The sequence below is a fragment of the Oncorhynchus nerka genome, linkage group LG24 (assembly GCF_034236695.1).
Source record: "Oncorhynchus nerka isolate Pitt River linkage group LG24, Oner_Uvic_2.0, whole genome shotgun sequence".
In the NCBI taxonomy this organism is placed as follows: domain Eukaryota; kingdom Metazoa; phylum Chordata; class Actinopteri; order Salmoniformes; family Salmonidae; genus Oncorhynchus; species Oncorhynchus nerka.
Window position 1 is genome coordinate 69,923,819 of NC_088419.1, and position 25,465 is coordinate 69,949,283.

The window sequence follows — 25,465 nt, forward strand, 5'->3', positions numbered from 1 at the left end:
CAAACCACCTGGCATTGACAACTTACAGTAAATGGAAAGCTACTGAGGAAGGTAGCTGACTCTAGCCACTCCTTTCTGTCATATTTTTAATCTGAGCCTAGAGGAAAGTCTTTGTCCTCAGGCCTGGAGGGAAGCCAAAGTAATTCCGCTACCCAAGAGTGGTAAAGCGGCCTTTACTAGTTCTAACAGCAGACCTATGAGCTTGTTGCCAGCTCTTAGAAAACTGTTGGAAAAATAGTTTTTGAACCAATACAATGCTATAACAGACTTTTCAGCATGCTTATAGAGAAGGGCACTCAACATGTACTGCACTGACACAATTGACTGATGATCTTTTGAAAGGTTTTGATAATAAGAAGATTGTAGGAGCTGTGCTGTTAGATTTCAGTGCAGGCTTTGATATTATTGATATTACGATAACCTGTTGTTGAGAGAACTTGTGTTATGGCTTTTCAACCTCTGCTCTGAATCCATGATATGGCTATCTATCTAGTAGAACTGAGGGTTTTCTTTAATGGAAGCTTCTCCTAATGTCAAACATGGAAATTGTGGTGTACAGCAGGGCAGCTCTCTAGGCCCTCTACTCTTTTCAATTTTTACCAATGACCATGCCTCTGGCATTAAACAAAGCACGTGTGTCCATGTGTGCTGATGATTTAACCATATATGCATCAGAAACCACAGGTAATGAAGTCACTGAAACCGTTAACAAAGAGTTGCACTCTGTTTTGGAATGGGTGGCCAGTAATAAACTGGTCCTGAACATCTCTAAAACTAAGAGCATTGCATTTGGTACAAATCATTCCTTATGTTCTAGACCTCAGCTGAATCTGGTAATGAATGGTGTGGCTGTTGAACAATTTCAGTAGACAAAATAACTTAGATTGTAAACTCATGGTCAAAACAGATTCAATGGTTGTAAAGATGGGTAGAGGTCTGGCCATAAAATAGAGATGTTCTGTTTTTTTGACACCGCACTCCAAAAAGCAAGTTCTGCAGGCTCCAGTTTGGTCTTATCTTGATTATTGTCCAGTCGTGTGGTCCAGTGCTGCAAGGAAATGCCTAGTTAAGCTGCAGCTGACCCAGAACAGGGCAGCAAATTTTGCTCTCAACTGTAATCAGAGGGCTGATATAAATACTATGCATGCCAGTCTCTCTTGGCTAAGAGTTGAGGAGAGACTCACTGAATCACTACTTCTTTTCTAAGAAACAATGTGTTGAAAAACCCAAATTGTTTGCATAGTCAACTTACACACAGCTCTGACACACACACTTATCCCACCAGATATGCCACCAGGGGTCTTTTCACAGTCCCCAGAACAAATTCAAGAAAGCATACAGTATTATATAGAGCCCTTATTGCATGGAACGTCCTTCCATCTCATATTGCTCAAATAAACAGCAAACCTGGTTTCAAAAAACAGATGAAGCAACACCTCGCGGTGCAACGCCTCTCCCCTATTTGACCTAGATAGTTTGTGTGTATGCATTGATATCTAGGCTACGTGTGTCTTTAAAAAAATGTTTATGTAGTTCTGTCCTGTTCTTGTCTATTGATGTTCTGTATTATGTTTTGTATGGACCCCAGGAAGAGTAGCTGCTGCTTTTGCAACAGCTAATGGGGATCCTAATAAAATAGCAAAACGGTCGCCCACAACGCCATACGTCTGCAGTTGAGGCCGGTTGGACGTACTGCCAAATTGTCTAAAACGATTGGAGGTGGCTTATGGTAGAGAAATTAACATTCTATTATCTGGCAACAGCTAGCCATCTAACTAGCATTTGCTTGTACATTTATTAGCTAGCCATCTAACTAGCGATTAGCATTAGTGGCTAACACGATTTAGCCACAACTTGCTAATGAAAGACAAACTATGTAGATGTTTGCACATGTAAGAAACAAATGGATTATAGAACGCTTGCCGATTTATATTAAGAAGCAAGCAGAAAATTGCCTCAACATTGATGCATGACCATGCAGAATGAAAGGAAATGTCTCATGGTCGAGCAACAACAAATGTGCTCCTTGAGTGATGGGGTGGGGCTAGGTCTGTTTGGAATGCAGCATGGCGAGAGCTGAAAGATGACTCAAATAGTGGAGTAAACTATCACATTTAACAAACTAAACTACCGTTTAAAACTGTACCAGTCCGTGCATCAATACCGGTATATGGTATTCCGCCCAACCCTAGCGTCCTCTTCTGTCTCACCTTCCGGGGCTCAGGGCTGCAACACAGCCCAGACACACTGACATGATTTACCCACAGCTTCCCATCGTAAACATAAGCCACACAAAGCCCTTCTACAACTGGTGGCACCCTTAGTGCTCTCGTATGTGTGTGTTGACTATGCTATCAGAGCATGTTTGTTTGTGTGTGTGTGCAGACAGTTCTTTTCATGTTGGGGTGACCCATCTCGTACTAAAGCCGTGGACCCACATGGTGATGAGGGGAGACTCATGTTAAACTCTCCAGTAGAGGTAGACCGATTATGATTTTTCAACGCCGATACCGATTATTGAAGGACCCCCCAAAAAAAGCCGATACCGATTAATTGGACGATTTAATTTTTTATTTGTAATAATGACAATTACAACAATACTGAATTAACACTTATTTTAACTTAATATAAAACATCAATAAAAACAATTTATCCTCAAATAAATGATGAAACATGTTCAATTTGGTTTAAATAATGCAAAAACAAAGTGTTGGAGAAGAAAGTAATTTGTGCCATGTAAAAATGTGTGCCATGTAAAATATATGCCATGTTAAAACGTTTAAGTTCCTTGCTCAGAACATATGAAAGTTGGTGGTTCCTTTTAACATGAGACTTCAATATTCCAAGGTAAGAGGTTTTAGGTTGTAGTTAATATAGTATTTATAGGACTATTTCTCTCTATACGATTTGTATTTCATATACCTTTGACTATTGGATGTTCTTATAGGCACTATAGTATTGCCAGTGTAACAGTATAGCTTCCGTCCCCCTCCTCGCCCCTACCTGGGCTCGAACCAGGAACACATCGACAACAGCCACACTCGAAGCATCGTTACCCATCGCTCCACAAAAGCCGCGGCCCTTGCAGCGCAAAGGGAATAACTACTCCAAATCTAAAAACGAGTGACGTTTGAAACAGTATTAGCGCACACCCAGCTAACTAGCGAGCCATTCCACATGGGTTACACCAGCCATTAGGCTGATAGGCTTGAAGTCATAAACAGTGCTGTGCTTGCGAAGAGCTGCTGGCAAAACGCACGAAAGTGCTGTTTGAATGAATGATTACGGGCCTGCTGCTGCTCAGACTGCTCTTTCAAATCAGACGTAATTATAACATAATAACACACAGAAATACGAGCCTTTGGTCATTAATATTGTAGCGACCCGCACAGACAGCTGTGTGTTATGTGCTAGGCTAGGAGGTGGTTGTGTTGTACTGACCAGTACCCGGTGTTCGCGGGGTCCGACATGTCAATCAACCTGCTATCTGCCAATCACGGGAATGCCTGGAATGTTCTGATGCCGGGCATCCTGGTGGTTGGCGGAGTGGCGTGGAGGGGGGGTTGGGCATTGGAAGTTAAGACCAGGTTCAGCCTTTGTTCTCTCTCTCTTACATCTGGGCTTCACAAAAGAAGGTCACGGTTGGATTGTGGGTGGTTGGATTGTGGGTTATCTATTTGGCGTGTGCTACGGCCCAAACAGTAGCCTGTGTAGAGTTGGTTCAATAAACCGTCAATTCGCAAACTCAAGCTTCTGTCTGGACAATTGTTCATTTATGAGCTAGTCAGGTCATTACATTGGTGTCAGAAGTAAAAACGTTGATACAAGTTAGCCAGCTAGCTAGCTGACTTATGTGGCTAGCTACCGTAGGTGAGAACGGGGATTGAAAATGCTTCGAGGGAATCCGAAAGTGAAGGTGGAGGTAGGGGACGATTATGGCCAAGGAGGTGCGTGTGAATGGACGTCGGGGGTTCTGTCTGAGGAGATCGCCAGGGCGTCGGAGCGCAGAGGCCGCTTGAGGGAGGACGTTGGAGTGATGGTGGCTGAAGCGGGCATGAGTGCTTCGTCGAGTGTATTTCGCGCGGATTCTGGTGGGCGGACCGAAGTGGCGACGTCGACGCGGCGTGACGAGGAATCTGGGGCTCAGGATGTAAACAAACATGGCGGCGCCCAGTTCCCGGCTGCGTCCGTATCTGTTAAGACCCCGAAGTATTCCGGTAAGGCGGATTGGGAAGCTTTTCATGCTCAGTTTGAACTGTTAGCTCATTTTAGGGGGTGGTCGGATGAAGAAAGGGCACTGCAGTTGGCTTTATGCCTCACGGATGAAGCTCTGTCCTGTTTGATATTGATTAGCCCCGAGGACAGGCATGATTATGGTGCTCTAGTGGGAGCACTGAGGAGGCGCTATGGACAGTGTGTGTACAGCCCGGGCTACTGCGCTCCGAACTGAGGAATAGACGCAGGCAGCCTGGAGAGCCTCTACGGGTGCTAGCTAATGACATTGAGAGCCTCTCTCGGCGGGCATATGCTCACATGCCCCCTCCGTGCAGAGCGAGCTAGCACGGGACCAGTTCATACAGGCGCTCTCCCTACGGAGCTGCGCATACAGACCCAGCTGGCTCATCCTGAGTCATTGCAGACAGCCTTGGAGATGGCTTTGGAGAGGGAGCTGGTGTGGGCTGGGGCTTCAGCTGGGGCTTTGGTGGGGGTGCAGGGAGACACACCCTCTGTGCGAGCTGGGGGCAGAGCAGCCCGGAGCCGGAAAAGCCTGCTTGGGTGGCCGAAATGACAGAACTCATTCGGGCTGTGTCGCTACAGGCGGCACGAAACACAAGCCCTGGTCCCAGGGTCTGCTGGGGTTGTGGCCAGCCAGGCCATCTGCGCCGAGATTGCCCCATGTCCCCCAGAGCTCAGGGAACGGCTCGGGGTCCGCATAGACCGGGTAGTGCGGACCCCTGGCTTTCTCTATCCCAACCACCATCATCTTCAGGAGGAGCCCACCGGCACAGACGGGAAGCAAGGCTCCACTTCCCCAGAAGCAGACGAGGGCAAGCGGAGGGAGCCTGTTGTTGTGGTGGGCCGGACCTGTGTTGGGGACTTTTGTCATGTCCCTGTCACTGTGGGGGGTGCCCTGCTCCGCCCTGGTGGACACTGGGTCCACAGTAACCCTGGTGAGGCCAGATATTGTGCCAGGTTGGACTCAGTGTGAGCCTACAACTGTGCAGCTCCGCACAGTCACAGGTGAGCTGGCACCCATGAAAGGGAAGGGAATAATGACTCTGACAGTAGGGGGCAGGACTGTGCGTCATCCTGTGTGGGTGGCGGCTGTGCAGGACCCTTGTATCCTGGGGTTGGACTTTCTTAGGAGCACAGGCTGCCAGTTAGACCTAAATAGGGGCACACTGAGCTTCCAGAGAGGGACGGAAGTCACCATGGCCCCCCCTAATGTCACATTCACTCAACCCAACAAACCCTTTACTCCAACAGTTAAAGCAGCAGAGACTCATGGCTGCGCCCCTCCCCCACAGCTGTGTGTGACTTTTCCCCAGTCCCCCTGTCACCTACGGCGGTGTGTTACATTCCCCCAGCTACCTCCATGACACAGCCCTCTGTGAGCCCGGGCCGCACCCCCAGCCCAGCTACCCCAGATGGGAGAGGAGAGGACACTGTCTGCAGTGAGGGAGATATGGGGGAGGAACTGTGTTGGTCTTGACCCTGAGCAGCAGGAACGGTTGTGGCAGTTGCTGTTTGAATTCAGAGACAGCTTTGCGTTGAGTGAGGAAGAGGTGGGTCAGACTCTTCTGGTGCAGCATGAGATCGACACAGGTGATGCTCGACCCATCAAGATGCGTCCCCCGCCGTATCCGCTGGCACGCCAGGAGGCGGCAGACAAGGCTGTGTTGGAGATGCAGCGGGCAGACTTCATTGAGCCTCAGACAGCCCCTGGGCGGCGCCAGTCGTCATGGTTCCGAAGAAGGGGGCAAGCTGAGGTTCTGTGCGGACTACAGGCGGCTGAATGAGGTAACCAGGAAGGACTCATACCCCATACCACGTATCGATGAGTCGCTGGACCTGGTTAGGGGTCCTCCTGGTTCTCCTCACTAGACCTCCGCAGCGGCTACTGGCAGGTGCCCCTCTCCCCAGAGGCCAGAGCCAAAACTGCGTTCTCCACTAACAGAGGACACTGGCAGTTCAAGGTCCTGTGCTTTGGCCTGTGCAACGCTCCAGCTACTTTTGAGCGTTTGATGGACAGGGTGCTGGATGGCATCCCCCGACAGCAGTGTCTGGTATACCTCGATGACATCCTGGCCCATGGCAGCTCCTTCCAGTCAGCCCTGGGGCGCTACGGCGTGTGCTGGAGAGGGTGGCTGCCGCAGGTCTGAAGCTCCACCCCGAGAAGTGCCACTTCATGAGGAGAGAGGTGTCCTTCTTGGGCCACCGAGTGGGGAAGGAGGGGATCAGCACCATGGAGGACAAGGTAGGGGCTGTCAGAGACTGGCCCACCCCACCGACCAGCGTCAGCTGAAGAGCTTCCTGGGCCTGGCCTCATACTACAGGAGGTTTGTACGGGGCTTCTCAAGCGTTGCTGCTCCACTGAACCGCCTGCTGCCGAAGGACAAGGCTTTCACTTGGACAGTGGAGTGAGGAGGCGTTCAACACCCTCAAACGTGCACTGATCGAGGCCCCGTGCTCGCCCCCTGACCTCACCTTGCCCTTTATCCTGGACACAGACGCGAGCAATGTGGGCATGGGTGGGGTGCTGGCCCAGGTGGGGCCAGAGGGGAGAGAGTGGTGGCGCACTTCAGCAAAACATTTGACAAACATGAGCGCCGCTACTGTGTCACCCGGCGGGAGCTCTTGGCTGTTGTGGCTTCCGTCAAACACTTCAAGTACTACCTGGGTGGTCTGCCCTTTACTGTAAGGACTGACCACTCTGCTCTCCAGTGGCTCATGTCTTTCAGAGAGCCAGAGGGGCAGGTGGCACGCTGGTTGGAGGAGCTTCAGCCGTATGACTTCACGGTGGTGCACAGGGCAGGGGCACGCCACCCAACGCCGACGCCATGTCCCGCGGCCCTGTACTGCAGACGGCTGCCGCCACTGTGAACGGAGAGAGGGACGGGAGAGAGAGCTGCGGGCAGAGGAGGGTGTCTGTGCCACAGTGTGTCGGGCGAGCGGGCCTGTCTGCTGTGAGCTGCAGACTGTCGACGTGGCTGAATGGCGGCAGCAACAGGGACGGGACACAGACCTACAGCCAGTGCTACAGTGGGTAGAGGCGCAGGTGAGGCCACCATGGGAAGAGGTGACAGCGCTCTCACTCGCGACCAAAGGGTTGTGGTCGAAGTTTGAGAGACTGCGGCTGGCTGATGGCGTGCTACAGCGGGCATGGAAGGAGTCAGCTACGGGAGAGGAGAGGTGGCAGGTGGTGGTCCCAAAAGCATTGCGGGAGGCTGTGCTCCAGAGTACTCATGGGGGTGGGGACTGGACACTTTGGGGTCACAAAAACACTGCGCCGTCTCCGTCAGGGCTTCTACTGGGGGCAGCACAAGAGGGATGTGGAGGACTTTTCGCGCTGTGACAACTGCACAGCGAGAAAGGGCCCCCAGGCCGCTCTCATGCTCAGCTCCAACAGTTCCCAGTGGGGCTCCCATGGAGAGGGTGGGAGTGGATGTAGTTGGGCCGTTCCCCACCACAGACAGTGGAAACCGCTGGGTGCTCACGGCCATGGACTATTTCACAAAATGGCCCGAGGCCTATGCTCTGCCTGACCAGGAGGCAGAGACCATCGTCGACGCCCTGACAGCGGGGATGTTCAGCAGGTTTGGAGCTGCAGAGTCCATCCACAGCGACCAAGGCAGAAACTTTGAGTCCCGTGTGTTCGCCACCATGTGTGAGAGGCTGGGTATGCACAAGACCCGCACTACTCCTCTCCATCCTCAAAGTGATGGCCTTGTGGAGCGCTTCAACAAAACGCTTGGACAGCAGCTGGCCATCGTCTCTTCCAAACACCAGCGTGACTGGGACAAGCACCTGCCTATGGTCCTCATGGCATGCCGCTCCGCTGTCCAAGACTCCACCTCCTGCACGCCTGCCCTCCTCATGCTGGGGAGAGATCCGCACCCCTGCGGAGATGGCGTTTGGTCGGCCCCTGGATAGCCCTCATGTTCCTCCGGGGCCGGAGTATGCCCGGAGACTCCAGGACCGCTTGAGACAGCCCACACCTTCGCCAGAGAGCAGCTGGTGAATGCAGGTGTGAGGCAGAAAAGGAACTATGACGTGCACACCCGGGAAGGCACTTTGTGGCTGGGGAGCTGGTCTGGGTCTACAGCCCCCTAAGGAAAAAAGGCAGATGCCCCAAGTTGGACAGTCACTGGGTGGGACCCTGCAGTGTCCTGGAGAGGGTAGGGGAGGTTGTGTACCGGGTGCAGCTTCCTCCCAGGGGGAGAAAGGTGGCACTGCACCGGGACAGGTTAGCCCCATACAGAGGGGCCTCTTCTCCCCAAACCCCAGGAACCCCCACAATTCCCCTCTCTGGCAATGACATTCTCCAGGCACCCACCCTCAGGTGCCGCAGACAAGGCTCCAGACAGCCCACTCCCCTGTCTCCCCCTGTGTCACCGCGTGGTTCCCCAGAACCACGGACTGTATTACCCGTCCCGCTTCCTTGTCCCCCATATCCCTGCCTTCATCCCCGGGTTCCCAGAGGGGCACTCTGCGACCATCACGGCCACGCAGGCAAAGGAGACCTCCGGGTCGCTCAGAGACTTTGTTTGTTCCCTCGGGACGAGGGACTTTGTGGGGGGGGCTGTAGCGACCCGCACAGACAGCTGTGTGTTATGTGCTAGGCTAGGAGGTGGTTGTGTTGTACTGACCAGTACCCGGTGTTCGCGGGGTCCGACATGTCAATCAACCTGCTATCTGCCAATCACGGGAATGCCTGGAATGTTCTGATGCCGGGCATCCTGGTGGTTGGCGGAGTGGCGTGGAGGGGGGGTTGGGCATTGGAAGTTAAGACCAGGTTCAGCCTTTGTTCTCTCTCTCTTACATCTGGGCTTCACAAAAGAAGGTCACGGTTGGATTGTGGGTGGTTGGATTGTGGGTTATCTATTTGGCGTGTGCTACGGCCCAAACAGTAGCCTGTGTAGAGTTGGTTCAATAAACCGTCAATTCGCAAACTCAAGCTTCTGTCTGGACAATTGTTCATTTATGAGCTAGTCAGGTCATTACAATATGATCGAATCCGGAAACTATCATTTCGAAAACAAAACGTTTATTATTTCAGTGAAATACGGAACCGTTCGGTATTTTATCTAACGGGTGGCATCCCTAAGTCTAAATATTCTGGTTACATTGCACAACCTTCAACATATGTCATAATTATGTAAAATTCTGGCAAATTAGTTCGCAATGAGCCAGGCAGCCCAAACTGTTGCATATACCCTGACTCTGCGTGCAATGAACGCAAGAGAAATAACACAATTTCACCTGGTTAATATTGCCTGCTAAACTGGATTAGTAGTTATAACTAGTGATTATGATTGTTTTTTATAAGATAAGTTTAATGCTAGCTAGCAATTTATACCTTGGCTTCTGATGCATTCGCGTAACAGGCAGGCTACTCGTGGAGTGCAATGGTTAGAGCGTTGGACTAGTTAACTGTGCGGTTGCAAGATTGGAACCCCTGAGCTGACAAGGTGAAAATCTGTCGTTCTGTCCCTGAACAAGGCAGTTAACCCACAGTTCCTCGGCAGTCATTAAAAATAAGAATGTCTTCTTAACTGACTTGCCTAGTTAAATAAAAAGTATTAAAAAAATATTTAAAAAAATCGGAAATCGGCCAAAAATACAGATTTCCGATTGTTATGAAAACTTGAAATCGGCCCTAATTAATCGGCCATTAGTCTCCAGACCTGGCTTTATCTGCCCTAATTATGAACCAGACACACTCAGTATTATAGAACCTCCATGCACACCTGGAAGCTATAGGACTTAAGATGGGTTTGATTTATAAATGAATGCGTTTAATAAAAAGACTCCCCAGGCGAAATCTGTGTGGCTCGGTATCTCTCCTTGTCTCTCGCTCCTCATTTCTCCCTCCTTCAAAGCAGACAGAAAGGGAAGCAGTAGTTTCCTGGGGGGCCAGAGGGAGTGTATGGAAATGAACACGCCTTCTGTCTACCGCTTTTATGTCAGATGTATAAAGGAGCCTGCAGTATATGAAAACAGACCTGTTGTAAAACTGAACATTTTCAGTTAATTTCCAGTGTAATTGATGTTCCTGTGTTGTACACACACATGTTCCATGTAGCTCATACACATGTATAACAAAATGCACAACACAGATAGATATTGCCTAGTACTTTCTGTCTTGCCTGATTGCACCTTCCCCTTCCACACGGTACAGTTGATTGAGTCTGAGGTGGATCTTCTGTAATGATTCACCCAGAAAGGCAGCTCTGCTCTGTCTGGGGCAGTCATGCATGGAGTGATGGAGAGTACAGGGTACAATGAGACTGTGTCCAACAGAATTGCTCTGTTACCAGGACAGCCACAGTGAATGAGTCAGTGTCACACCGCTGGGGTTCCCCATCTCTCAGCAAGAGACTTCAGTACTCACCGGTCTTCACCCAGCCAATTAAAACTTGTGCTTGGCAGTCATATGACCTAACCCAGCCAATCTGGTTATTGCGACACTAGCACAGCTTGATTTGGCCAATTGGGTTCATCGCTGCTGTGACTGCGACATTTCCATTCAATGGGACATTTTAAGACCATGTGTGAGATGATTAAGAGATTAAATAACTAGTCTGTTCATTCATGACAGCCTACTTCTACCCATGTGAGACTGGATGTGAGGGGACAGACTGGCACAAATTGACCAAGACATCTGTCCCTTCTGATGGAGACCCATTCAGTTGCAACTATCGTTGAAAAATGCCATAATTATTCTAGCACACTGTTTTCTGTGTAATGTCTATGCCTGAAAGTATTATATTGTAGGGGAGTAGTAGTGGTATTGGTTGAGTAAGTTGACTTACATAGAATGTCTTCTCTCCTCAACAGGTACACATCTGTACAACTGGACTCCTAGTGACCCCTCCCCCCAGCAGTCCTGTTACTACTGCAACCGTGTTCACATTTCCCCCAGAGGCAAGTTACGCATCCATTCCTGTGGTAGGTGCACTTCTCTATAAAGATTCTACAGTATTCACACCAACAGTTCAATATAACAATAGGGTTCTTGCAACTACGCTACGGTTTCCCTAATTAGGGATGGACATGAGTACTGGAACGGACGTCAAAGCTCCATCTTTAGCCAGAGATTACTTTTTAATTTTTTTAATAAAAAAACATTTTTTTAATACTGTAAATCTATATGGTGGAATGTGTTTGTGGCTTCTAGAACAGGAAAGTGACATTTTGCCTTGAAGACAACATTCATTTGCTTTGACGCTAGTGTGCCATTTGTACATGTGCATTTGCGGGGCACAACAAAAAAGAAACCAAGCCAAGCATCATACAGTTCTTCTCCCTAAATTCCCTTTCCTCGCCGTGCCTCATTCACTCAATTGCGTTCCAACCACTCCCTACACACACTCGTGTGCTCCTGTTAAGACTACAGAAATAAATGCCCATAAAAACCTATCTGCCTGATGGGATAGACAGGCTACATTCCTTGCCAAATGATGACAGTTTTATCTCAAGTTCCAACAACAAGCTGCAGTTTTGGAATAATTGCACAGTGTTCCACAGTGAAAGTGTGCAAAAACATTAGTTTGATAGAAACAAGGAGCATATTTTCACCAGACTCATTAAGCATATGCCTACTCCCCAAACAGATGTCGTGGCAGTAATTCATCACCATGCAGTTTTTTTCAATGAGGAATTGTTCATCTATTTAGAAAATTCCCAAGAACAGGCAAAATAAACTAGAGCGTCTGTATATCAAAAAAGTAGGTTTTGAACCCTGAAAACCTCTCAACTCGCCAAATTGAGCCCTGTTACAATTGATCACTCTGAGGTGAACTGTTCCAGACTCCAGATGCGCATCACTTTTTTGCACTAGCATCTTTTAAAATTATTTTATTTTGTTATATTACATGTTTTTTACTATTAAAATAAGTGTGTCTTGGCTGTGATAAGGGCTCGGGAAAGAAGAGCATCTCTGCTAAATGAACAAAACAAGGCTATGCCATTGCACAGCCATATTCTTCTACATCAAGTACCACTGCTGAGGTTACTACCTTTTAGAAGATTGTTCCACCATATAATATAACCAGTTGATATTACGGTTTCAGTAAATTAAATGGCACTTGCTTTTTTGACTGAATTGAGCAATTTAGCTATCTAGCTATTAGGATTTGTTTTCTGTAATGGTTATGATAAATGAGGCATGGCTGTGCACTGTTGGCATAGGCCTATATATAAATGCTTATTTTTTTGTTCTCCAGTGCGGTTCTAAAATCAGATTTTTTTTCTCCCCATTTTTGATTATCATGTGAAGTACTGGAACAGTCAAAACATTTCAAATGCCCATTCCTTACCCTAATAATGGTTTTAACAACTGTTTAGGTTGATCTATGTTACTCTACTTACATCCTATCGTGTATGGAGGAGACTGATGTATCTGCTGCTTTGTCATGGTCAACTGACTGTGTGTGTGGCTTTGTTGGTATGTGGTACTACTGAACAGGGGACTATGTGTACACAAAGGTTAAGCTCTCCACTTTACTGGGGAACTAACTCTACATGATGATTTCTTTGGCCTGCAGGCATTGTAATTATCTCAGCTCCAGCGTCAACAGCGCACACACATACACACATGGTAGTATGTAGACTCTTCTGAATGTATTTCCAACCCCCTCCCCCACTGTTCCATGGTAGTGATGTCTGTCTGCTCCTCAGGCCTTTTAATGTCAAGCTGAGACACGTTTTGTTCCAGGTGATGGGGCCTGAATTATTTACCGTCTACAATGCCTTTCTCTGCAGATGTATTAATAGTTTTGCATGTTTAGGAGAAAACAAACCCCTTTCCCAGTATAAACCCCGTTCCCCTTTCCCAGTGTCAGTGTGTGTGATTGTGTAAGAGTTGTTTTGGTCTGGTTTCTGTCACGTTAGATGCAGAACAAGGGGGATAAGAGAGCACAGAAGAATCTGCTCGGCGCGCCCCTGAGGGTTAAACTATGTCATGTTTACAGAAATGTTTTTACTTTCATATGGTCCCAATTAAACACAGCGATGGATTCACAAGGCCCCAGTGTCGTTTCTATAGCAACAAACAAACAAGCACACTTGAGATTCCTTCCCAGTTCTATGGGGAAGTTGGGGACAAGACCAAACTTCTGTGCCAAGCGATACTCTCCCTCATTGAACAGAGTAAATAATATCCCTTTTTCACAGAGCAGTTTCTCTCATTATGTAACACCTAGTCATGGGTTAAAAGGCCAGGGGTAGGGTTCTCATGTATCATTCCATCAAGAGCTTTAATGTAACTCTCATGTTGCGCTGAAGGCAGTGAGTTGTTTACTTGTTTCCTGTCTTTTGGTTCCAAACAAAGCAGTTTTTTTTATGTGAGGGATGCACTTCAACCTTATTGTGAACTGTTCTGTGCTGTTTGATCTCTGTTTCAGAATGGGTTTTTTGTTTGTTTTTTGACAGGAAGCTCTCCCTCCTCCCCCACCACCTCCCCCACAATCTTCAGCGCTGGGGGCAGCCTCCTCGTTGGCTGCTGGTCAGAGACCTTCCCCAAGCACAAGCGACCAGAGTGGGAGACAAAGACCCACAGTGTGAGTGTACACACACGCATACACATACACAGATGTACATGTAACACTCTTCCATGTATAAAGTACCAGCACATTAAACCAGAGAGAACATGCCGTTTAAGAGCATGTTCCACACATGGCTAGGGTGTGGGGCCGTCTAATGTGTTCTGGGAGTTCTCCAAGCCTCTAAATGACCGCTCAGCTGTCAGTGTGGAACACCAGAGGTTGACCCAGAGCACAGGTGAAGGGTGAAAGGTCAACCGCTGTGGGGTATGGAGTCTCCTGGGTCCTATCAGAGATCCTGCCTGTGACCCTGGACCTCTCACATCATTACTCCTTTGAGAGACTCCAGACACCTGATAGAATTAGATACGACCCACCTCCCCAAAGTGAGTGTGTTTGTGTTTCTGCATTTTCTTCTTAATTTCCCCCTCCCTGACACCAGTGAAAGTGTCTATGCTGTCTGTCAGCAGTTGTTCTTTAAAGCCTCTTCCCCTCTTGAGGTTCTTGGAGATGTGACTTTTCCACTCCCTTTACAGCACCTCAGTGGAGCCCTGCCACATAGCAAGTTACCATAGTATTACTCTACATCAGTGATGGGGGGTGAACTCATGAGGGGCCGCAGTGGCTCCCGGGTCTACGTACCCACATCCATGCACACACCGGCAATCAGAGCCAGCCATAGCCTAATTTCCTGCAATTCTACACATTTTGCCATGGGGTGGAAAGAAGATTTTGCAATTTTATAACTAATTTCATGAAATATTACTCGTTTTGCCATGTGGCGTAGAGGGGAAAAAACTGTTTTAAAGTTAATTTCCTGCATTTTACACATTGAGTGACTAACAAAATCAATGGGGGCCCCCCCGGTCGGTAATTAGACCATGATTAATACAAGTTCATATACAGTGCATTCAGAAAGTATTTAGACCCCTTAGCTTTTTCAAAATGTTGTTACGTTGCAGCCTTATTCTAAAATGTATTAAATTGTGTGTTTCCCTCATCAATCTACACACAATACCCCATAATGACAAAGAAAAAACATGTTTTTAGACATTTCTTCAAAATTAACTGAAATATCAGATTTAGAATTCAGACCCTTTACTCAATACTTTGTTGAAGCACCTTTGGCAGCAATTGCATCCTCGAGTCTTCTTGGGTGTGACGCTACAAGCTTGGCACACCTGTATTTGGGGAGTTTCTCCCATTCGCTGCAGATCCTCTCAAGCTCTGTCAAGTTGGATGGGGTGCGTTGCTGCACATCTATTTTCTGGTCTCTCCAGCGATGTTCGATTGGGTTCAAGTCCGGGCTCTGGCTGAGCCTCTCAAGGACATTGAGACTTATCCCAAAGCCACTCCTGTGTTGTCTTGGCTGTGTGCTTAGAGTTGTTGTCATGTTGGAAGGTGAACCTTCACCCCAGTCAGGTCCTGAGCTCTCTGGAGCAGGATTTCAACAATCTCTGTACTTTGCTCCGTTAATCTTTGCCTCGATCCTGACTAGTCTCCCAGTCCCTGCCGCTGAAAAATATCCCCACAACATGACTCTGCCACCACCATGTGTCACCTTAGGGATGGTGCCAGGTTTCCTCCAGACATGACGCTTGGTATTCAGGCAAAAGAGGTCAATCTTGGTTTCATCAGACCAGAGAATCTTGTTTCTCATGGTCTGAGAGTTCTTTAGGTGCCTTTTGGCAAACTCCAAGTGGGCTGTCATGTGCCTTTTACTGAGGAGTGGCTTCCGTCTGGCCACTCTGATTGGTGGAGTGCTGATTGGTGGAGTGCTGCAGAGATGGTTGTGCTTCTGGAAGGTTCTCCCATCTCCACAGAGGAACTCTGGAGAGATGATTGCACCGGAGGGGACGGCTGCCGTTTTACGGGCTCCTAACCGAATGTGCTATTTAAAAAAAAAAAAAAATATAAATATTCTCACATTGGTTGTACCTCATTTTGTACATAATGTTGCTGCTACGGTCTCTTATGACCGAAAAGAGCTTCTCGACATCAGAACAGCGATGACTCACCTCGAACTGGACAAAGATTTTTTCTTTAAGAAGTCCAATGTGAAGGATATACTGTTTTGTCAAGACCTGTCCCAAATCCCTGTCATCAGCATGAAGAAGAGACGAGGAGAAGGGGGAGGAAGGCAGAATGCCTTGTAAGAATTAGCAGACGAGTAGGTAAACCACCAGTACCCTCCGTATTATTGGCCAACATTCAATCATTGGAAAACTGGACGATGTACGATTAAAGAGGATCCTACAAACGGGATACTAAAACTGTAATATCTTATATTTTACCGAGACGTGGCTGAACGACAACACGGATAGTATAGAGCTGGCTGGCTTCATGCATCGGCAGGATAGAGCAGCTATGTCTGGTAAGACGAGGGGCGGGGGTGTGTCTATTTGTCAATAACTGCTTTGTCAATAACAGCAACTATCAGTAGAGTTGAAAATGCGATGGAAACACAACTTTAAGATTTTTATTTGTTTCTTGAAAACTTAAGCTAAAAAGTACAGCAAATCAGTTTGGAAACACCACTGATGGGGAAAATGAACATTTTCGTTCTGTAGATTTGTATTTATTTTTTACATTTGTATTAAAATCGTCCCCAATTGGATGGAAACCTTGCAACTTGTGTATTCTACTATTTTAACTCTCAACAGTGAGTTGAATATTTGTGGGGGGGGTTCATTTATCTGCGGGCCTACAAAAATGGCTGCCAGTTGCCTATCCCTGCTCTACAGACATATAGCGCAGCATTCTCTGAACTACTGGAAGACCAGTCCAGAGGGGAATGTCCATCTCGATCAGCCTGTAAGTGCCTACTAGAAAGAGAGGGGAGATGTTGATGGATATACTTTAGTCTGTGGAAGGGGGGTACATTTTGCCACAGACGAGATGTTCTGAATCCACAACATGTCTGATTCATTTCCTCCTGAGGTTAATTGGACAGTCCCTGTGTCGATGGCCACGTGTGTGTGTTTGATGTGTCCCATCTCTCTCTCCCCCCCACTGCAGCTACGTGGCCCTGTTCCCTTACCCCCCCCGTAAGGAGGATGAGTTGGAGCTGAGGAAGGGAGAGATGTTCCTGGTGCTGGAGCGCTGTCAGGACGGATGGTTCAAAGGCACCTCCATGCACACTGGCAAGATAGGAGTGTTCCCCGGCAACTACATGAGCCCTGTCAGCAGGTCTGTCACACACACAGACCTTACGCATGCACACACATATACACATTGGTTGTATTTTTTACATTTGTATTAAAATCGTCCCCAATTGGATGGAAACCTTGCAACTTGTGTATTCTACTACTTTAACTCTCAACAGTGATCTTAACCAACCATTTCTGAATGGACTTTGCTTTGTGCACAGGGGCATTGTCATGCTGAAACAGGCAAGGGCCTTCCCCAAACTGTTGCCACAAAGTTTGGCTCCCAAGTGGTGCAGCGGTCTAAGGCACTGCATCACAGTGCTAGAGGCGTCACTACAGACCATGGTTCGATCCCGGGCTGTATCACAACTGGCCGTGATCGGGAGTCCCATAGGGCGGCGCACAATTGACCCAGTGCCGTCCGGGTTAGGGGAGAGCTTGGCCGGGGTATGCTGTCATTGTAAAATAAGAATTTGTTCTTAACTGACTTGCCTAGTTAAATAAAAGGTTAAATCAAAGTTGGAAGCAGAGAATCACCTAGAATGTCATTGTATGCTGTAGCATTAAGATGTCCCTTCACTGGAACTAAAGCGCCTAGCCCGAACCATGAACAACAGCCCTAGACCGTTATTTCTCCTCCGCCAAACTTTACAGTTGGCACAATGCAATGGGGCAGGTAGTGTTCTCCTGGCATCCACCAAATCCAGATTCATCAGTCGGACTGCCAGATGGTGAAGCATGATCCATCACTCCAGGGAACGCGTTTCCATTGCTCCAGAGTCCAATGGCGGCGAGCTTTACACCACTCCAGTCGACGCTTGTCATTGCGCATGGTGATCTTAGTCTTGTGTGCGCGGCTGCTCAGCCATGTAAACCCATTTCATGAAGCTCCCAACAAAGTTATTTTGCAGACGTTGTTTCCAGAGACAGTTTGGAACTCTGTAGTGAGTGGTGCAACCGAGGTTAGTTCATTTTTACACGCTTCAGCGCTCGGTGGTCCTGTCCTGTGAGCTTGTGTGACCTGCCACTTTGACGAACTGACTTGTTGGAAAGTTGGCATCCTATGACGGTAAAGCCATTCTACTGCCAATGTTTGTCTATGGAGATTGCATGGCTGTGTGCTCAATTTTTGTGTTCAGAGGGTAGTGTTGAGCGATTAGTGCTTATTGAGGTTGTTTCGGTTTGATTATTAAAAAGTCACGGTTTTCAACTTCGCTTTCTATAAAACATTTTTTTTAGTGAAATGCATTAGGAAATAAAGATGTTACATAGATTTAAAAAAACAAACATTTTAATGGAAATTCCAAGGCCAAAAATAGTCAACCATAGTCTCTGATCAGGTCCACATTGGGTAGACATCAATAGAAAAATAGGAAATTGCTATGAAATAATGAAATATTTCAGTTGTGAATATTACTTAATTTATATTTGATTACTTAATTCCTTAAAGTAATCATCTGCTCAGGCAGTCGCAGTCAGCCAGCCAGGCCATCTGTTTTGTGCTCCCCATACTGTACTGTCTTTAGTCATCCTAGTTAGCTAGCCTGCCTAATTATGCTGCAGAGCTGTCTGACGATATAATTGTACTAGTTCTTCCTCTCTCATGCGGTCTATGCTGTATCAGTCCAGAGATGCTCATGTCTCCGCCCTAACAATGGGAGTCGTTGTCCCAAATGCGGAAAGGCAGACGACGAGCTTCGGTACAAAATAAGGCCATAGAAACGCATTGGGCTTATTTTGGACAGAGTTTGGCTAGGGTGAAACCTCTCGCTTCACCTATTCCTCTCTGATCTGGAAAAAACTGGAGCAATGGATTATGGTCAATGTAGTTAATTACAATGTTTCTGCACTGAACTAGGTTGAATATTTGCTTAATGGAAACCAAAACTCCCTTCAGCCCAGCGTCCTATATAGTTCTTGACTTGATTTTCTTTCATAAATGATTTGATTTCTCTCTAGAGAAACAGTGCATTGTGCTACAACAACAAAAAATACCTAAATGGTATTCAAATAATTTAACCAGAATCATTTTATCACTTGTTTTGGTACTGCTCAGAAGTAGTTTGTTTTTGGTCGCAGGATCAGGAATGGCCGACAAATTGCAACATTTACTTTGAGCTAACGGTGCAAATAGCACTGCTGGGTGATTTGAAACGTCAGTCAATCCGATCAATAATATAATAATACTCTTAGCAAAAATGTTTCTTTAATTTAATATCTTTAGGAACTTTGAGAATGAATAGGTTCAGAACTTTTGTGAAACATCACAGCACAGTGGAAAAATATATGGCAGCAAGAAATCAAAACTGGATGGTCTTCAGAGATGGATGGATGGATGGATGGAAGGGGTTGAGGGTAGTTGAAGCCTGGGACTAAAAACAAACAAAAGATAACTAAAGTAATATATACTGTGCCCGTAAAATGTAAATAAACTAGAAAATAAACATCTCTTTTTCAGGACCCTGTCTTTCAAAGATAATTTGTAAATATCCAAATAACTTCACAGATCTTCATTGTAAAGGGTTTAAACACATGCTTGTTCAATGAACCATAAACAATGAATGAACATGCACCTGTGGAATGGTCGTTAAGACACTAACAGCTTACAGACGGTAGGCAATTAGGTCACAGTTATGAAAATTTAGGACACTAAAGAGGCCTTTCTACTGACTCTGAAAAACAAAAAAAGAAAGATGCCCAGGGTCCCTGCTCATCTGTGTGAACATGCCTTAGGCATGCTGCAAGGAGGCATGAGGAAAGGAGGCATGAGGACTGCAGATGTGGCCAGGGCAATAAATTGTAATGTCCAAACTATGAGACACCTATGACAGTGCTACAGGGAGACCGGGTGGACAGCTGATCGTTCTCGCAGTGGCAGACCACGTGTAACAACACCTACACAGAATCGGTACATCCAAACATCATACCTGCGGGACAGGTACAGGATGGCAACAACAACTGCCCGAGTTACACCAGGAACGCACAATCCCTCCATCAGTGCTCACACTGTCCGCAATATTCTGAGAGAGACTGGGTTGAGGGCTTGTAGGTCTGTTGTAAGGCAGGTCCTCACCAGACATCACCGGTAACAGCATTGCCTATGGTTACAAACCCACTGTCGCTGGACCAGACAGGACTGGCAAAAAGTGCTCTTCACTGACGAGTCGCGGGTTTGTCTCACCAATGGTGATGGTCGTATTCACGTTTATCGTCGAAGGAATGAGCGTTACTCCGAGGCCTGTACTCTGGAGCGGGATCGATTTGGAGGTGGAGAATCCGTCATGGTCTGGGGCAGTGTGTCACAGCATCATCGGACTGAGCTTGTTGTCATTGCAGGCAATCTCAACACTGTGCGTTTTAGGGAAGACATCCTCTTCTCTCATGGGGCGGCAGGGTAGCCTAGTGGTTAGAGAGTTGGACTAGCAACCGAAAGGTTGTTCAAATCCCCAAGCTGACAAAGTACAAATCTGTCGTTCTGCCCCTGAACAGATGGTTAACTCACTGTTCCTAGGCTGTCAATTGAAAATAAGAATTTGTTCTTAACTGACTTGCCTAGTTAAATAAAGGTAAAATAAATCAATATGGTACCCTTCCTGCAGGCTCATCCTGACATGACTCTACAGCCTGACAATGCCACCAGCCATACTGCTCGTTCTTTCAAGACAAGAATGTCAGTGTTCTGCCATGGCCAGCGAAGAGCCCGGATCTCAATCCCATTGTGCACGTCTGGGACCTGTTGGATCGGAGGGTGAGGGCTAGGGCCATTCCCCCCCAGAAATGTCCGGGAACTTAGTAACATCTCACAGCAAATCTGGTGCAGTGCACGAGGAGGAGATGCACTGCAGTACTTAATGCAGCTGGTGGCCACACCAGATACTGACTTACCTTTGATTTTGACCCCCTCTTTGTTCAGGGACACATTATTCCATTTCTGTTAGTCACATGTCTGTGGAACATGCTCAGTTTGTCTGTTGTTGAATCTTATGTTCTTACAAATATTTACACGTTAAGTTTAACAGTTGATAGTGAGAGGGCATTTCTATTTTTTGCTGAGTTTAGTATGTATAAGCTGGAAGTACAAGCCTAACATGCTGACCATACCGGATGCGTGCGTTGCAAATTAAATTTACACATACTTTATTCAATCATTGCACCCACACTGCTTGCCCGCATCAGTGTAGTAAGGCGCTAAAATAGAACTTGGTTCTATTTGTGACGCTCGACAAACTGCAAGTCCTGCCTCTCCCGTCTCCTCATTGGTTTTTAGGAGCATATGCCCACGTGGGTGGTTGAATGATGAACTGTGGTTAACACTCCAGTTGGTTGTGGTCATGCACCTTAAAGTTGGTTGCCAATTGCCATATAATGACCGAAGAAGAAGCCTGAAGGAAGGAGGAGAGATTACTAGAAACAAACTCGGTTGACCCTTTTATCTGTGGATTAATTCAGAGTAGAGGACCTTGTGCATTTCAGGTAAAATAATAACCCAATGTTTATATCCCAATATTTATATACAAATTAGCTAGCAACAGCAAGCTAGTTAGCTTAATTGCCATAAATGTTTAAATCTTTTCGACCTGTCCCCAAGTTAATATAATTGGTTCAGAGTTTGTTTTGATATTTCAACCTGTGTGTCCTGATCGCGTCTGGTGTGGGTGGACAAAATCAACTTGTGCTCGTGGTCTGGTCAGCATTTAAGTGTTGTTCAGTAGTTTACTTCAATTAGGGGAGGGGTGGTAGGGTTAAGGGAAAATAACATATTTTTATTTATATTTACAAAAATATATTGCAAATGATGCAGAGGATTATCTGCAATATTAACGCTGATCTACCCCCCCAAAAAATGTAATGTATACGTACTGAACAAAAATATAAACGCAACATGGAAACTGTTGGTCTAAAAGATCCCAGAAATGTTGCATACGCACAAATCTTAACTTCTCTCAAATTGTGCACAAATTTGTTTTCATCCCTGTTAGTGAGCATTTCTCCTCCTTTGCCAGGTTAATCAATTCCCCTGACAGGTGTGGCATATCAAGAAGCTTTATTAAATAGCATTATCATTACACAGGTGCATCTTTTGCTGGGGACAATAAAAGGACACTCTAAAATGTGCAGTTTTGTTACACAACACAATGCCACAGATGTCTCAAGTTTTGAGGGGAGCGTGCAATTGGCATGCTGACTGCAGGAATGTCCACCAGAGCTGTTGCCAGAGAATTTAATGTTCATTTTCTCTACTATAAACTTTTTAGAGAATTTGGAAACGCTTCCAAACGGCCTGACAAACGTAGACCACGTGTAACCATGCAAGTGCAGGACCTCAACATTTCCACATATGCTGAGCAATTGTTGGCTGCTTTTCTTTCACTATGTGGTCCAACTCATCCCAAACCATCTCAATATGTTTGAGGTTGGGTGATTGTGGAGGCCAGGTCATCTGATGCAGCACTCCATCACTCTCATTCTTGGTCGAATAGCCCTTACACAGCCTGGAGGTGTGTTTTAGGGCATTGTACTGTTGAAAAACAAATGTTAGTCCCACTAAGCGCAAACCAAATGGGACGGCGTATCGCTGCGGAATGCAGTGGTAGCCAATAAATTGGACAGTGTCACCAGCAAAGCACCATCAACCAAAACCTCCTCCATGCTTCATGGTGGGAACCACACATGCAGAGATCATCCGTTCACCTACGAAAAATCTCATGTTTCTTGGCCCAAGCAAGTGTCTTCTTCTTATTGGTATCCTTTAGTAGCGGTTTCTTTGCAGCAATTTGACCATGAAGGCCAGTCGATGTTGAGATGTCTGTTAATTTAAATCAGTGAAGCATTTATTTGGGCTGTAATCTGAGGTGCAGTTAACTCTAATGAACTTGGCTCTGCTGCGCTTGATAGTTTTCGTGACTGCACTTGAAGAAACTTTGAATGTATTGACTGACCATGTCTTAATGATCTACTGTCGTTTCTCTTTACTTATTTGAGTTGTTCTTGCCATAATTATTTTTATTTTTTTGCCATTATTTAACCAGGTAAGCTAGTTGAGAACAAGTTCTCATTTACAACTGCGACCTGGACAAGATAAAGCAAAGCAGTGCGACAGAAACAACAACAGAGTTACACATGGAGTAAACAAGCGTACAGTCAATAACACAATAGAAAAAAAGCTTTAGCTAGCATAGACGTATAGATGACATGGAGCCAGTGGGTCTGGCGACGAGTATGTAGTGAGGGCCAGCCGACTAGAGTATACAGGTCGCAGTGGTGGGTGATATAAGGCACTTTGGTAACAAAACGGATGGCACTGTGATAGTCTTCATCCAATTTGCTGAGTAGAGTATTGGAAGCTATTTTGTAGATGACATCGCCGAAGTCAAGGATCGGTAGGATAGTCAGTTTTACTAGGGTAAGTTTGGCGGCGTGAGTGAAGGAGGCTTTGTTGAGGAATAGAAAGCCGACTCTTGATTTGATTTTCGATTGGAGATGTTTGATATGAGTCTGGAAGGAGAGTTTACAGTCTAGCCAGGTATTTGTAGTTGTCCACGTATTCTAGGTCAGAACCGTCCAGAGTAGTGATGCTAGTTGGGCAGGAGGGCGGTTGCGGGCAGCAAACGGTTGAAAAGCATGCATTTGGTTTTTACTAGCGTTTAAGAGCAGTTGGAGGCCACGGAAGGAGTTTTGTATGCCATTGAAGCTCGTTTGGAGGTCAGTTAACACAGTGTCCAAAGAAGGGCCAGATGTATACAGAATGGTGTCGTCTGCGTAGAGGTGGATCAGGGAATCACCCGCAGCAAGAGCGACATCGTTGATATATACAGAGAAGAGTGTCGGCCCGAGAATTGAACCCGAGGCAGGCAGTCATTTGAGAAACCAAGGCTGTTGACTCAGCCAATAAGAATACGGTGATTGACAGAGTCGAAAGCCTTGGCCAGGTCGATGAAGACGGCTGCACAGTACTGTCTTTTATCGATGGAGGTTATGATATAGTTTAGGTCCTTGAGTGTGGCTGAGGTGCACCCGTGGCCAGCTTGGAAACCGGATTGCACAGCGGGGAAGGTACGGTGGGATTTGGTGTTCTGTTTATTAACTTGGCTTTCGAAGATTTTAGACAGGCAGGGCAGGATGGATATAGGTCTATAACAGTTTGGTTCTAGACTGTCACCCCCTTTGAAGAGGGGGATGACCGCGGCAGGTTTCCAATCTTTAGGGATCTCGGACGATGCGAAAGAGAGGTTGAACCGACTGGTAATAGGGGTTGCAACAATGGCGGCGGATAATTTTAGAAGGAGAGGGTCCATATTGTCTAGCCCAGCTGATTTATACAGGTCTGGGTTTTGCAGCACTTTCAGAACATCTGCCATTTGGATTTGGGTGAAGGAGAAGCTTGGGGAGGCTTGGGCGAGTAGCTCCGGGGGGCGCGGAGCTGTTAGCCGGGATTGGGGTAGCCAGGAGGAAAGCATGGCCAGCCGTAGAGAAATGCTTATTGAAATTTCCGATTATCATGGATTTATCGGTGGTGACCGTGTTACCTAGCCTCAGGGCAGTTGGGAGGAGGTGCTGTTGTTCTCCGTGGACTTTACAGTGCCCCACAACTTTTTGGAGTTAAGAGCTACAGGATGCAAATTTCTGTTTGAAAAAGCTAGCCTTTGCTTTCCTGACTGACTGTGTGTATTGGTTCCTGACTTCCCTTAACATTTGCATATCGTGAGGACTATTTGATGCTAATACAGTCCACCACAGGATGTTTTTGTGCTAGTCAAAGGCAGTCAGGTCTGGAGTAAACCAAGGTCTATATCTGTTCTTTGTTCTACATGTTTTGAATGGGGCATGCTTATTTAAGATGGTGAGGAAATTACTTTTAAAGAACACTCAGGCATCCTCGACTGACGGGATGAGGTGAATATCCTTCCAGGATACCCGTGCCAGGTCGATTAGAAAGGCCTGCTCGCAGAAGTGTTTTAGGGAGAGTTTGACAGTGATGACGGGATGTCGTTTGTCCGCGGACCCATAGCGGATGCAGGCAATGAGGCAATGATCGCAGAGATCCTGATTGAAAACAGGAGAGGTGTATTTGGAGGGCAAGTTGGTCAGGATATCTATGAGGGTGCCCATGCTTACAGATTTAGGGTTGTACCTGGTGGTTTCCTTGATTATTTGTGTGAGATTGAGGGCATCGACCTTAGATTGTAGGACTGCTGGGGTGTTAAGCATATCCCAGTTTGGTCACCTAACAGAATGAACTGTGAAGATAGATTGGGGGCAATCAATTCACATATGGTGTCCAGGGCACAGCTGGGAGCTGAGGGGGGTCTGTAACAGGCGGCAACAGCGAGAGACTTATTTCTGGAGAGATTAATTTGGTCTGTTACCAAATAGGTGTATCTTCTGTATACCACCATTACAAAAGACAACTGATTGGCGCAAACGCGTTAAGGAAAGATATTCCACAAAGGAAATTTTACCAAGGCACACCTGTTAATTGAAATGCAAAAGGGTTTTCTAATCATCAATTAGCCTTTTAAAATGATAAACTTGGATTAGCTAACACAACCT

General features: G+C 46.7%; 1 protein-coding gene across 4 annotated transcripts in view; it reads left to right on the top strand.

Moving 5' to 3' along the window:
- Positions 1–25,465, top strand: part of LOC115108514 (E3 ubiquitin-protein ligase SH3RF1-like) — a 76,029-nt gene that overhangs the window by 45,113 nt on the left and 5,451 nt on the right. For all 4 annotated transcript variants that reach the window (XM_029632935.2, XM_029632936.2, XM_029632938.2 and 1 more), the window contains 3 exons: positions 11,062–11,172; positions 13,657–13,784; positions 16,785–16,955. In XM_029632935.2, coding sequence (XP_029488795.1) covers positions 11,062–11,172; positions 13,657–13,784; positions 16,785–16,955 — 410 coding nt within the window. The remainder of the gene's footprint in view (positions 1–11,061; positions 11,173–13,656; positions 13,785–16,784; positions 16,956–25,465) is intronic.